Source organism: Equus asinus, chromosome 15 (genome assembly GCF_041296235.1).
Source record: "Equus asinus isolate D_3611 breed Donkey chromosome 15, EquAss-T2T_v2, whole genome shotgun sequence".
Classification (NCBI taxonomy): Eukaryota; Metazoa; Chordata; class Mammalia; order Perissodactyla; family Equidae; genus Equus; species Equus asinus.
Window position 1 is genome coordinate 24,262,467 of NC_091804.1, and position 13,091 is coordinate 24,275,557.

The window sequence follows — 13,091 nt, forward strand, 5'->3', positions numbered from 1 at the left end:
CCCAGGATGGGCCTCCTTGGTTCTGGGGAACAGCCCCAAGTTGGCACTTATGGGTGGACCCGAGTGAAGAGGTCCGACAAAGTCTTGAGAACTGGCTCAGAGCACCTGGGGGAACACAGAGGAGAGTTGGAGCCCATCTGGAGGTTTGTCCACCAATAAGAATGACCCTGTGACCATCCTTACTTTCACCCACCCATCTATTCATCCACCTATCCATCCATTCATCCACCCACCCATCCATTCATCCACCCACCCATTCATTCATCCACCCACCCATCCACCATCCATCTACCCAGCCACACTTCCATCCATCTCCCCTTCTTTTCTTCCTTCCTTTCTTCTTCCCTCCCTCCCTCCCTCCCTCCTTTCCTCCTGTCCACCCACCCTACATTAATTGGTACCTACTCCATGCCAGGCCCAGTGCCGAGTGACATGTTGGGGTTTATCTTTGACTTCTTTCTCACTTCCGGTGTGAGACGGTGTCCTGACTCCCATCTAGGACAGTGTGGTGGTGAAACCAGTGGCTGGAGTTGGCTGCTTGTGTTCAGATCCTGTCCAGCCGCCGACTAGGCAATCATTCCGTCTCTCTGAGCCTCGATTTCTTCATCAGTAACTTGAGGATGATTGTAGTGGGTTTTGACGGTAGACCAGCACTCGGGATGGTGGCTCACCCATTAGAAGCCCTAGTGCCTTGTCACTGCTGCATTGTTCCACCTCTTCATGCGGGGCTCAGTCGCACTGCCAACAGGCGCTCATCCAAACCCCCAGGCTTGGCGTCCAAGCCACCTGTGACCTGCCTCAGCCCATTCCTCCTGGAGCGTGGAGAGGGAGCAGAGTTGTCCCTGGGCCTGAGGCTCGCCCTCTGTGAAATGGGAATACTACAGGACTCACTCGTAGGTCGTTTGAGGATGGAATGAGACGGTCCTTGTAAGGCACTGAGAAGAGCGCCCGGCACATGGTACATGGGCAGTCGTGTGTGGCCAGGCCTTTGCACGGCTCTTCCCTCTTCCTGGGGTGCCCCCCGCCCCCAAGGGTTCCTGGCAAACTCCCACCATCCCTCAATCCGGAGGGCACGGCAGCGTCAGCCTCACTGAGCCCGAGGCAGGGCCCCGTGCGGCGTTCGCCATTGGACTGTCACTGCCTCGGTCCCATTCTCCCACTTGATCAAGAGCTCCTCAAGGTCAGGGGCGGGATCTGCTTCATTGTGGTGGGTCCTGTGGCTGCACAGAGTAGCAATGGGAGCAGCTAACCCCCACTGAGCGCTTACTGTGTACTGGACACTCTGTTAGATGCTGGACATCCCTTCGCTTGTCTAATTTTCATATCGCCCATAGTCAGTGGGTGTTATCACCCTGTTTTACACATGGGGAAACTGAGGCTCAGAGAAATGGGCCCCAAAACAGCTCCAAAGTGGCAGAGCCAGGATTCAAACCAGATCCTTCTGACTCTAACTCTAAGCCCTGGGCTTGCCGCTGCTGTGCTATAGAAGTAATACTTTCTGCATTTATTGTCTGCTTACACACTGCCAGACACTGTTAAGTGCTTTCTATACATTATGTCATTGACCCCTTGAATCAGCTCTACTTTCCAGCTCTCTCTAACTCTTTTTATCCTCATTTTATGTGGAGGAAACTGAGGCACAGAGAGGTAAAGTGACTTGCCCAAGGCCACACAGCTAGGAAGTGATGAAGTTAGAATTCAAACCCAGGCCCCCTGACTCCAGAGCCCGGGCTCTGACCCTCCACACTTGGGGTTGAAGGATGACACAAGATGGGCAGTGACACCCTCTGCTGGGCAGCCCCCTTGCAGCCCTGCTGAGCTTATGGTTCCTGAGGAGGCTGTGTGGAGTGGTTGGTAGTAGGGCTGGTTCTGTTTCCTGGTCCCTACAGCCCCTGCGTGAGCCCCTGCACGTGGCCCCCTGCATGATTGAGTCACCTTTGGGGGTGAGTCACCTCCCAGGGCCACGTCCCTCCGGCTCCAGACAAAGGTACCATTTGGACACTAAGCCCAGGTGATCTCCTGGCGCCAAAGCTGCTCTAATCCTCCGAGGGGGGCAGGCCGGCCTCGTGGCCGCCAGGGCCTGGCTGGTCTCAGGACTGAGGATGGGCATGGAGCCTTGGTGACTGACAGTAACCACCTCCGTGTTTGCACCGCCCTCTACAGTCTACAGTGCGAGTCGATCCCTGCTCTCTGGTTGGGGGAGGGATCGAGAAAGGCACAGTTGTCCTTTTTGCGTTGCATTTCAATTTAAAAAGGTAATATATTTGTTTAACGAGCATTTATATCACACTGAGTGCCAGGCAATGGGGAGCCAAAGGGAGGTTCCAGGCATGTTCCAGACGTTTCTTACATAATCCACCAAACCCTGCTGGGGAAGTGCGATTATGCCATCTCTCAGATGGCAGACTGAGGCCCTGGAGCAGAAGCGATTGTCCAAGGCTGAGAGGGCCGAGGGGTGTGGGAACACAGGTGCGTGTGTCCCCTGGGGTCCCCGTCCCGGAGCCCTTCCAGCCCCCATGGAGGAGAAGACGGTCCAGGGCTGGGGCTGACGCGCCGCCTCGCGCCCCTCACGGCCTTTGCTGACTTGCTGCCGAGCGGAGCCAGCAGGCACTGGGGATCATGGGAATAAAAATGCCACCTACTGAGCACCTGTCGTGTGCGGGCCCTGTCCTCAGCACCTTCGTGGTTGAGTCACTGACCCTCACCACATCCTCTCCCGCTGGGCCCTTCCAGTCACCGTCTCGGCACCACAGACACAGAGGCTTGGAGAGAACTGAGGCTGGACTCGCACCCAACATCCAGCTCCAAGCCTGTTGCCTTAATGCACCCACTGCAGATGGGGAAACCGAGTCCCCGAGGGGCCAGGGGTGACGTAAGCGAGCTTGGCACGTCTTGACGTCAACCATGCCTGCCTTCAGAGCCCCCACTGCCTCCAGGAGTGGGTGGATCATCTCCTTGCTGAATTCAGGGAACCACACATTTATTCTCAGCCAAACTTGACAGCAGCCTCGATGGGAGGGAGGAGGAGGCCCCTCACTCCAGAGGACTTCTCGGGAGGACATGGTGGGGCAGGGTGGAGGTGGCATCCATTAGACAAGGAGGTAGGACCCAGGCTGGGCCTGGGGGCTGGGAAGCAGAGACGACTCAGCTCCCTGTCCCACGGAGAGTAAGGGCGTTTATTCATTCATTCACGACACTGGCATCTGTGCCTGGGCTGGGCTGGGGGTGGGGCGCAGGCTTGGCTTTCCCACAGCAACATCATCTCAGTATGTGCTGCAGAGGCCCTGGGTGGTCCAGAGGAAAGGTTGGAGTTGGGGGTTGCCACAGAAAGCTTTCCAGAGTAGCTGATGTTTCTGCACGAGTTTGAGCAAAGGGGTCTGGAGAAGGGTATTCTAGATGGCAGGGACTGCACGTGCAAAGGCCCAGAGGCAGGGGGGCTAGAATGGGGTGGGAGGTGCAAGGCATGAGCAGCACACTGTGAGTGGAGGAGTGGGACTGAGTGTGGAAGGCAGATCCGCCCTGAATGCCAAGGAAGAGATCTGGGCTGTGTCCCAAACGTCTGGGAGCAGCAGTGGCTGCCTCTGAGGGTGGGAACAGGCACGGACTGGAAAGGGGCAGGAGGGAACGTTCTGGAGTGACACAAGTGCTCTTTATTAAGTCTGGGCTACGTGGCTGTATAAAAGTGTCAAAATTCAACAAATAAACACTTAAGATTCATGCATTTCACTGTGTGTAAATGTAGATGAAAAGAATCGTGTGGCATGTGTGTTGAAGTGTCTGGAGGGAAAGGTACTGTTGCCTGCAACTTACTTTGAAATGCATTTAAAAAAAAATAGATGAATGGATGGATGGATAGATTTGCGGTACAGTAAGTCTAACAGTGTCAATGGCAGATGTGGCAGGTGGGGGTATATGGGCGTTTGCCCTTCAGTTCTTCCGCCTTTGCTGTACGCGTGAACATCTCATAGTGCAATATTGGGAGAAAACCTTCTGCAGGTCGAAAGAAGCCCGTCTACTTGTTCTTCTCCCATCAGTCCTGCGGGGCAGGTGTTCTAGCCGTCTAACAGATGGAAATAATGAGAGGCACAGAGAAGGGGAGTGGCGGGCCCAAGGTCATGCAGGGAGTCGGGGGTTGAGCAGGGTCTGAACCTGGGCCAGCCTGATGCTGAGTCCCGTCTGGGCACGTCCTCTCTGCCCAGGCTGTCTGCAGTGGGCAGTGCCTGCTTTGGAAATCAGATGCTTTCGGGGGGTGTGAGTTCTCCCATCTGGGGGCCTAGGGGTGGTCTCCAGGAGTGTGCCCAGACGAGGGGCGGATAAACCCCAGCTCATGTGACACCATCCGGGGCTGAACACAGCTCCCAGAATTAGCCACAAACCGCAAACCCTTGTGGTTTTGAGGCTCAATGCCCAGTCTGCAGAACAAATCTGGATTCTGGTCTCCCGTAATTACACAGTGTTTCCCTCTCTGGGTCCGGGCTCAGACTCCAGCTGCTATATAAGGCCAGCCTGTGACCAGATTCAGCCAGAAGCAGAGGGACTGGCACACGGGACCTCTCCAGACTGAGCTACAGGGACCTCCCGGGGGTAAGGAGGAGCCCTTTCCTTAGTCAGTGTCTGGGCAGAGGGAGGCCGAGGCCCGGGGAGGCAATGAGGAATGTTCCAGACTAGAGACCTACCCGGGTGACCCCTCCCCGAGCCTCAGCTGTCTTGCCTATAGCACGGCATAGTCAGGAGACCCTCAGGGATCGACATGCAATGACCTGGGCGAACAGAGCCACACTCATCTCTCCCAGGGTTGCTGGGTACCTGGGACCTTTGCTACCTCCCCGAGACTCCTCAGCTGCTTGTGGATGCCAGAAATCCCTCCACCGGTGCCCATCTTTTTAGCTGAAGGTGGTGATCCCTCTTTGAATACAGAATTCTCTGGGCAGTAGGGTTAGGCTGAGGGGAGGAAGCCAGAAAAAAAAAATTCTTGCACATAGCTGTCCTTAATATTCTAGTATAAATTAGTGCCTCTGATTCTCTCCTGGGAGCTGATAAGCGTGGGGAAAGAACTTGAGGGCTTTGTGAACTTCCAGAGAAGTGGGGCCCGGGAAAAGGGAAGAGGGTGCATAAGTGGAGGGAGATGAGGCCAACAATTTCGCAGTTTGGCCCAGATGGGAGGCCGTGTCCTGCTCTGCTTCTCTGAGGCTGGTGAATGGGTAGACTGCGCTGATGGAGTGAGAGAAGTGGGTGAAGGCATGGAGGCAGCAAAATAAAGTTTCCTAGAGCCTGAGCTGCTCATCCCACAACGCATGCTTCGCCCCTCCGACCTTGTAATATTCCACACCCACTTCTTAGGGGTCGGAAATAATAGTCCCCAAACAGTAACAATAGCTGCCATGTAATGAGTGTCTACTATGTACAGATATGATGTGTTAGCGACTAGGAAGCAGAGGGTCAAAAAGGTAAACTCTCTTGCCTAAGGAAGAGAACCCACACGGCTCTGATCCAGAGCCGTTAATCTTACCCCCGTGCTGGAGAACTGCCTCCTCCGAAGAGGTGGGAAAGGGCGTTTGCTGGCTGGCTGGGTTCATGGGAGTGTGGCTAGATGAATGTGTTGATGGGCGGGTGGACTGATGGAAGGATGGATGGTAGGAAGGAAAGATGGATGGATGGATGAATAGATCAATGGATATATGACTGGCTTGCTGGTTCATTGGATCTTGGATGGTTGATGGACAGTTGGGAGGAAGGATGGAAGGAAGGATGGATGGATGAAAGGATAGATGAATGAATGGCTGAATAAGAGGGAGAGTGGATGGTTGGATAAGTGGATGGTTGGATGGATGGATGGATGGTTGGATGGATGGATGGATGGTTGGATGGATGGATGGGTGGATGGGTGGGTGGATGGGTGGTTGGGTGGATGGATGGGTAGATGCTGGAGATTTCTCCAGAGTCTGCCTGCTACTAGTCTGCTATTTTGGTTGGAATCCCTATTGCCCCTCTCTCCCTGATGCTCCATTTGGAAATTTCCCCTTGAGAGACAATCAAACATCCCTGCTCTGGGACAGGTTGGTTAATGGGTCTGCTTTATGTCTCCAGATTCATTTCAGTTTGAAAAATCCAGAAGGTGGTATCAGGAATTCTGGGCCCTGCCCCATTGTGTGAGCTTGGGTCGATCTCCCCTGTCTCTGGGCCTCCGGGTCCTGATATCATTCTTGGCAGGGGGTGCCTAGCTCCACCTGCTGGCCAGGGTGGTGACACCCAGCCACTGCCATCTGATGCGCTGTCCCCTCAGCAGAGAAGCAGTGCTGGCATGTGGACGGCTTGGTGTGTGGCTGCTCTGTCCGTGGCTGCTGTGTGTGGCGTCCGCCAAGACACAAACACCGTCCTTAGGGTTACCAAAGATGTGCTGAGCAATGGTGAGTCCAGCCCTGCAGGCGACGGGGGGGGGGGGGGGGTGCCACGGGGCAGGGAGGGCAGCCGAGCGCACTCTGAAGTTCTCGAGGACTCTCCTCCTCACCAGCAGATTCTACAGCAGGTGCACGGGTGACTTCTCTTCTCTGGGCCTTAGTTTCCCCCTTTTTCTTTTGGCTACCATTCCCTGAGCATCTACTATGTGCCAGACACCACGTTGGAGACTTTGTTTGAGGGAGTAGAGAGCAGTGATTAAGAGCTAGGGGCCTGGAGTCAGCCTTCAATACTTCAAATACTGACTGCGTGACCTGAAGTCCATGACTTGAGTTCTCTGAGCCTCAGTTTCCTCATCTGCAAGATGGGTGTAATTACAGTCCTCATCTCAGAGGACTGATATGAGAATGACATGAGATGACTTTTTGAAAACTTAGCTCAGTTCCTGCTACATAGAAGGCCCTCAAGAGCGGGGGCTATAATTATTCCTGCCTCCAATTCCTAGGACCTCACTCTTGTTATCTGGCAAACGAGCACACACGCCCTGCCCCGATTCCTGTCCAAGGCTGTCATGAGAATGAAAAATGAGGTCATTTCCTAGCTGGGTGTCACAGGCCTCAATTTCTTTACCCACCAAATGGGGACAATAATTCCAGCCTTGACTATTTCCCAGGAATCCATTGGGCTGATGCATGAAGAAGTAAGCTTTTGAAGCTGTAAAGTGTGGAGCCTTTGAAAAGGAGGGTCCTGAAGAAAATCTATGCAGGTTTGGCTGAATGCTGGTGAAATCCAGTTAAAGTATGAGCAGGTCAGAGCCAGCAGCTAATGAGCTCCCCAGGACGTCAGGGCTGCATTGGTCCGGAGGAGTCTTTCTGTTCCACCTTGGCATTTCACTGATGGGAAAAGTGGGGCACGGAGAGCCGAGCGATGCTCCGAGGTGGTGCCTGGGGCTGGAGGTGGAAGGAAGGGAGGAACCCTGACTGAAATCTTTGCTTCTCTGCAGCCATTTCAGGTGCCCTGCAGAAAAGCGATGCTCTCCACTCGGCCCTGAGAGAGGTGCCCATGGGTAAAGCTGGTGGTGATGGTGGTGGGCCGCTCCTGGGGGGTCTGCTTGGTGGAAGTGGAGGTGGCGGGGGAGGTGGTCTTCTGGGAGGCCTGCTTGGTGGTGGGGGTGGAGGGAGCGGTGGTGACCTCTTGGGTGGAGTTGGCGGAGGCTTACTGGGTGGCAGTGGCAGCAGTGGTGGAGGGCTCCTGGGTGGTAGTGGTGGGGGGCTCTTGGGTGGCGGAGGTGACAGTGGTGAGGGGCTGTTGGGTGGTGGTAGCCATGGTGGTGGGCTGTTGGGTGGCAGTGGTGGTGGGTTGCTGGGTGGTGGTAGCCATGGTGGAGGGCTGTTGGGTGGCAGTGGTGGTGGGTTGCTGGGTGGTGGTAGCCATGGTGGGGGGCTGTTGGGTGGCAGTGGTGGTGGGTTGCTGGGTGGTAGTAGCCATGGTGGGGGGCTGTTGGGTGGTGGTGGTAGCCATGGCGGGGGGCTGTTGGGTGGCAGTGGTGGTGGTCTTTTGGGTGGTGGCCGACACCATTACGATGACTACAGACACGTTGAATTCCCCCGAGGTGTCGGTGGTGTTCCCTACAATGACTTCCATGTCCGAGAACCCCCTCCAAAATACACCAATGGCAAGCAGCTTGGTGGTAATTACAAGTACGGTCACATCGAGACCAACGACAACGCCGCTCAGCTAGGGGGCAAATACCGATATGGTGAGATCCCTGAGTCGGATGGAAGCATCAGGGACGTTCGAAATGGCGACTACCGCAGTGCCGAGAATGCATATGGCGGCCACAGGGGCCGTGGGCGGTATAGGTCAGCTGAAGGCGCGGCAACGGTGGGCAGGCTTCACCGGCGAGAGCTGCGGCCCGGAGAGATCCCACCTGGAGTTGCCACTGGGGCACTGGGCCCCGGTGGTTTGCTGGGCACTGGGGGCATGCTGGCAGCCGATGGCATCCTGTCGGGCCAAGGTGGCCTGCTTGGTGGAGGCGGTCTCCTTGGTGATGGAGGACTTCTTGGAGGAGGGGGCGTCCTGGGCGTGCTCGGCGAGGGCGGCATCCTCAGCACCGTGCAGGGCATCACGGGGTAAGGAGGGGCCGCTTGCTCCCTATCAGGCCCCCTGATGAAGCTCAAACCATGGGTGGTCGCCTGCAGAGGCCTGGAGTTGGAGGAGGGGTGGAAGAGGGATGGGCTTCGGAGCCCGTACACTTCAGGGCTTGGCCTCAGGCCTGGACATCTTGAGTCTCAGGTTGTGTGACTTGGGGTCTTGAGCTCAACCTTTCATATCTGTGTGTGACTCTGGGCCGTGCTTTTCATCTCTCTGAGTCTCGGTTTCCTCATCTGTAGAATGGTCATAGGAATATAGTTTAAGGGGGAAAAGCCCAGGCATTTAAGATTATACATATATACTAAACTTTCAAGTATGCCCAGCCTCCTCCTCATATTCACTATTTAATCCAACAAATACTTAAGAGCTCTTACTGTGTTGGGGGCACTGTGTTGGCACTGGGGACACGGCCCGTTGGTTAGCCAAGAAAAGACACATCTCTTGTCCTCCCGGAACTTGCTGGTGGGGTATATGGGCGTTGATAAAGAACCCTGGAAATGCTCATACAGTCAGAACAGTGCTAAGAAGTTCATGGAGAAATGGGGGTGAGTGTCGTGCGGGAGGTCAGGGGAGGTTTCCCGGCAAAAGAGGACCGTGAGCTGAAATCTGAAGGTTATGTAGGAGGGAACAGGCAAAGAGGGGCAGGGACAAGCAGAGGGAATGTCATCTTTACAGGAAGAAAAATTCAAAGGAGTACATGGAGATGCAAGCAGCGGGTCCCCGGGCCGTGGGAGGATGGCTCGTGGCATTTTTTCCCTCTGACTTCCCTGTGTTTTCCAAGTCCTATCCATGAACCTCAGGTCTCTTTAGAGTCAGGAGGAATGAATGGGGCGCAGAGAAAGGGGAAGCGAGGGAGGGTGCTCCCAGGTGAGCGGGGTGGCGGGCAGCGGGGTGACTGCCCTCCGTCCTGTGCAGGCTGCGCATCGTGGAGCTGACCCTCCCGCGGGTGTCTGTGCGGCTCCTGCCCGGCGTGGGCGTCTACCTGAGCCTGTACACCCGTGTGGCCATCAACGGGAAGAGGTAGTGGCCCGGGTCCTGGAGGGGTCCTCGCCCACCCTATGTTCTGGCTGGGAAATCTCGGGCGGGTCGTCTAAGTGGGCATGTCTCATACCTTTGGGCTCAGGGCGTCTGTGGTCCCTGTCCGTGGTGAAGGCAGGCTGCACGGTGGTTAGGATCTGGGAGGCTGGAGTCAGGTGACGGCCTGGGTTTGAGTCCTGACTCTTTCAAGCTGTGTGGCCTTGGGCCTGTCCCTTAATGTCACTGAGCCTTGGTGTCTTCACCTGTAACTGGTATAGTGATATCTCCTTTTCCAGGTGGCTGTGGCCACAAATGAGAGGAGACAAGGCAGTAGCCATGGCCTTTTGCATTGATTTCTCCCCCTGGGACGAGGTCATGGCTATAAAGGCAGGGCACCGGGTGGTCACCTTGGAAACCGGAGTTCATACACAGAGTTCATTCGTTGACCCCTGGCCCCAGCCTTGGAAGCTCTCTTAGGCTGAGGGTGAGATAGAATGGTTCACAGATGACTTGGAGGACCAAGGGAGCCTTCCGGTGTGGGATCCCTAGAGACGAGCAAGGGGAAAAATAGACGCATAACAGCGAGGGGCAGGGACAGCAAGGACTAAGCCCGAGGTGGGAGCGCCGGGCAGGCCGGGTGAGGCCGTGCTGCCTGGAGGGTGGGGGTTGACTCTGCCTCCCTGGTCCCATGGTCTCCTCCAGTCTCATTGGCTTCCTGGACATCGCCGTGGAGGTGAACATCACGGCCAAGGTCCGGCTGACAATGGACCGCATGGGTTACCCACGGCTGGTCATCGAGCGCTGTGACACCCTCCTGGGGGGCATCAAAGTCAAGCTGCTACGTGGGTGAGTGGGCACCAGCGGGCAGTGGGGTGCCTTGTGGGGAGGGAGTGGTCTGTCTTTGGCAAACCATATGGTTAAGAGAGGAGGCTCTGGAAGCAACCTGGGGTTCAAACCTCAGCTCTGCTATTCCTTGCTGTGTGACTTTGGGCAACTCTGTTGCCCTCTCTGAGCTCCAGTTTCTTCATCTGTGAAATGGGGGTAATTCTTTTTCCCTTCAAAATTGAGGTAATGGATGTAAAACACTTAGTGACTAACCTGGCACATTTTATGAGTTTATGCATGTATATCTAACAGGGCTCTGTATACATTGGTGCCCCAACTCACAGGGAAATTTCACAATTGATTCTGTCCAATGTGACCTTGGTCAGGGGATGAGTTTTTCCTATTACAGACGCCCCACAAAGTGGCCAGGTCTCCATCCTCTGTCCGGAAACGTTTCGCGTGTCCAGGTGTTGGCTGGTGCCTCGGCGGTGGTCTGGGATGAGGGCCGCTCAGAGCCGAGTCCCTTTGTCCTCACTCCCCGGCCCTCGTGGTGCAGGATCCATCTTCGGCTTCTCTCTGAGGCCTCTGGCCCCTGATGCTTCTGCTCCTGTCTTATCGCTCTCCCAGCCCTGTCCCCCCAGCCCTTGCCTCAGCTAGACTTTGGGAGCAGAGAAACTCATTGTGTGACTGGAGCCCCGAAATTTCTACTTGGTGTGGGACCCCCTGCGTCTTTGTTTCCGCTCCAGGGCGGGTGAAGGCAGAGCTCACCGGCCCCTGGTGTTCTGGTGGGGACGGGGAAGGGGTGGGAAACACACAGAAACCTCACGGGTTTTTTAATTCACTAGGAAATACATGTGGTAATACGCAGTCAAAAACATAAAATGGTAAAAAGGCAGCGTCGGGAAGAGCCCCTCCCGCGCCGTCTCCCTTCTGCCCCCTTCTCGTCAAGGTCACCGTGGTTGTTTCTCGATTCTCCTTCCAGTTTCTTTGTGGGTGAAGGAAACATGCGTGTGATTGTCATCCCCACCCTCATTTTAACACGGATGGGCACACACGCTATCGACAGTGTTTTGCTTCTCTTCTCTCTTTCCGTTTACTCTCTTTGGAGGTTTTTCTGTGTCCAAACCTGGAGAGCTTCCTTATTGTTTCCTTTTTACGGCTGTGTAATAGTCCATCGTCTGGACGAACCATCGTTTATTTGCCCAGTCCCCTAGTGTTGGACACTGCAATTTGTCTAATCTTCCCCAACAGATAAGGTACAACGAATAACCTTTTACCTATGCCCTTTCACACGTGGGCCAGTGGGTCTGTTGGATAATTTCCCAGAAGGAGAAAATAGTCTGCGGCCTGAACAGACACAGATTAACTTCAAACTGTCTCCCAAAACACATGCACTCACACACTCAAACACACACATGCACACGGATAAACATGCATGTGCGTTCTCACAGGCCTTATCATCCAAAAAGAATTGGAACCAGGATAAGGCCCCTTAAAAAGGAGGCCAAAACGCATAGTAAGCTTGGGGGAAATGACCTAATTAGGATTTGATCTCAAGAAACGCTTTGCTTTGTCAAACAGACACAGCCCTGGGTGGTCAGCTGCAACCCGGGCGGGGGCGCACAGGCGGGGCAGTGTGGGCGTGGGGCGGGTAGAGGGGCCCGATTCGTCAGGGGTCAAGCTGTCAGTGACTTTTGTGCTGGATGGCCATGTTCCCTTCATCTCCTCGTCACTGCAGGGCCTCGAGAAACAAATACCTGTCTGTTACAAGTCTGTCTGTCTGTCTGTGTGTCTCGTCAACGCCTCCGTAAATAGCCGGCAGGTTAGGAGAGCTGGTTTGGAGCTGGGTCATGCGCTAGAACTCCTCGGGGTCGCGTCTTGGACCTCAGTTTCCCTGTCTGTAGGGTGGATCGAGTCTCCCAATCTTTCAGTACCCACCCCTTGTGTTCTCGTGGACCACACGAGCGCGTTCCATGGGCCCGTTTTTCTCCTTCCCTCCCGTCCGTCCACAGACATTTATTGAGCGTCTGTGTTTATTGAGGTTCGGCGTCAGGAGCTTGGATAAAGGGGTGCGTTCATTTCCCTTTGGGAAGATGACGCAAAGCTGCTGCGAACAGCCCATCGGAAGGGCAGACGAGCAGGAGGGGACGACCTGTGCAGTCAGAAATGAGGAGCATCCCAGCCTGGGCCTGGCCCATAGTAGAGCTCAAGGAACATTTGTTTGTTGAATGAATGAATGAACGAATGGATGGATGGATGAGTGAATGAATGAGTAAAAAGCCAAGCAATTTGCCTGGGGCAGCCTGTCCAGCCAGATGTGGGTGATTGTACACTGTTCAGAGCCTGGGCGAGGGCCCCGAGTGTGGACAAGCCTGAGCCACTCCTCGTCTGCCCCTCTCTCCCCAGGCTTCTCCCCAACCTCGTGGACAACTTGGTGAACCGAGTCCTGGTCAATGTCCTCCCTGACTTGGTAAGAACCTGTCCCGGGACGGGGAGCACGGAGCACAGACTCTCCCCAGGCTGAGGGGCACAGTGCAACCTCCATCCCTGTGGGCGCTCAGGTGACCAGAGGGTGGAGGGAGCTGGGCAGCTGGGGCACGTTCCTGGGGCTCTGGACGGCCCTGAGGCACACGGAGGGACACGTTAGTGAAGGGTCTAGGAGGTGGGGCTTGAGAACCGCACAGTCCTGGGTTCGAATC

At 55.3% G+C, this 13,091-nt stretch overlaps 1 protein-coding gene across 1 annotated transcript in view; it reads left to right on the forward strand.

Moving 5' to 3' along the window:
- The first annotated feature begins 2,384 nt into the window (after positions 1-2,384).
- Positions 2,385-13,091, forward strand: part of BPIFB4 (BPI fold containing family B member 4) — a 29,371-nt gene continuing 18,664 nt past the window's right edge. Inside the window, exons 1-6 of the mRNA XM_070486355.1 lie at positions 2,385-2,469; positions 7,400-7,462; positions 8,009-8,528; positions 9,466-9,570; positions 10,270-10,413; positions 12,799-12,862. Coding sequence (XP_070342456.1) covers positions 2,385-2,469; positions 7,400-7,462; positions 8,009-8,528; positions 9,466-9,570; positions 10,270-10,413; positions 12,799-12,862 — 981 coding nt within the window. The remainder of the gene's footprint in view (positions 2,470-7,399; positions 7,463-8,008; positions 8,529-9,465; positions 9,571-10,269; positions 10,414-12,798; positions 12,863-13,091) is intronic.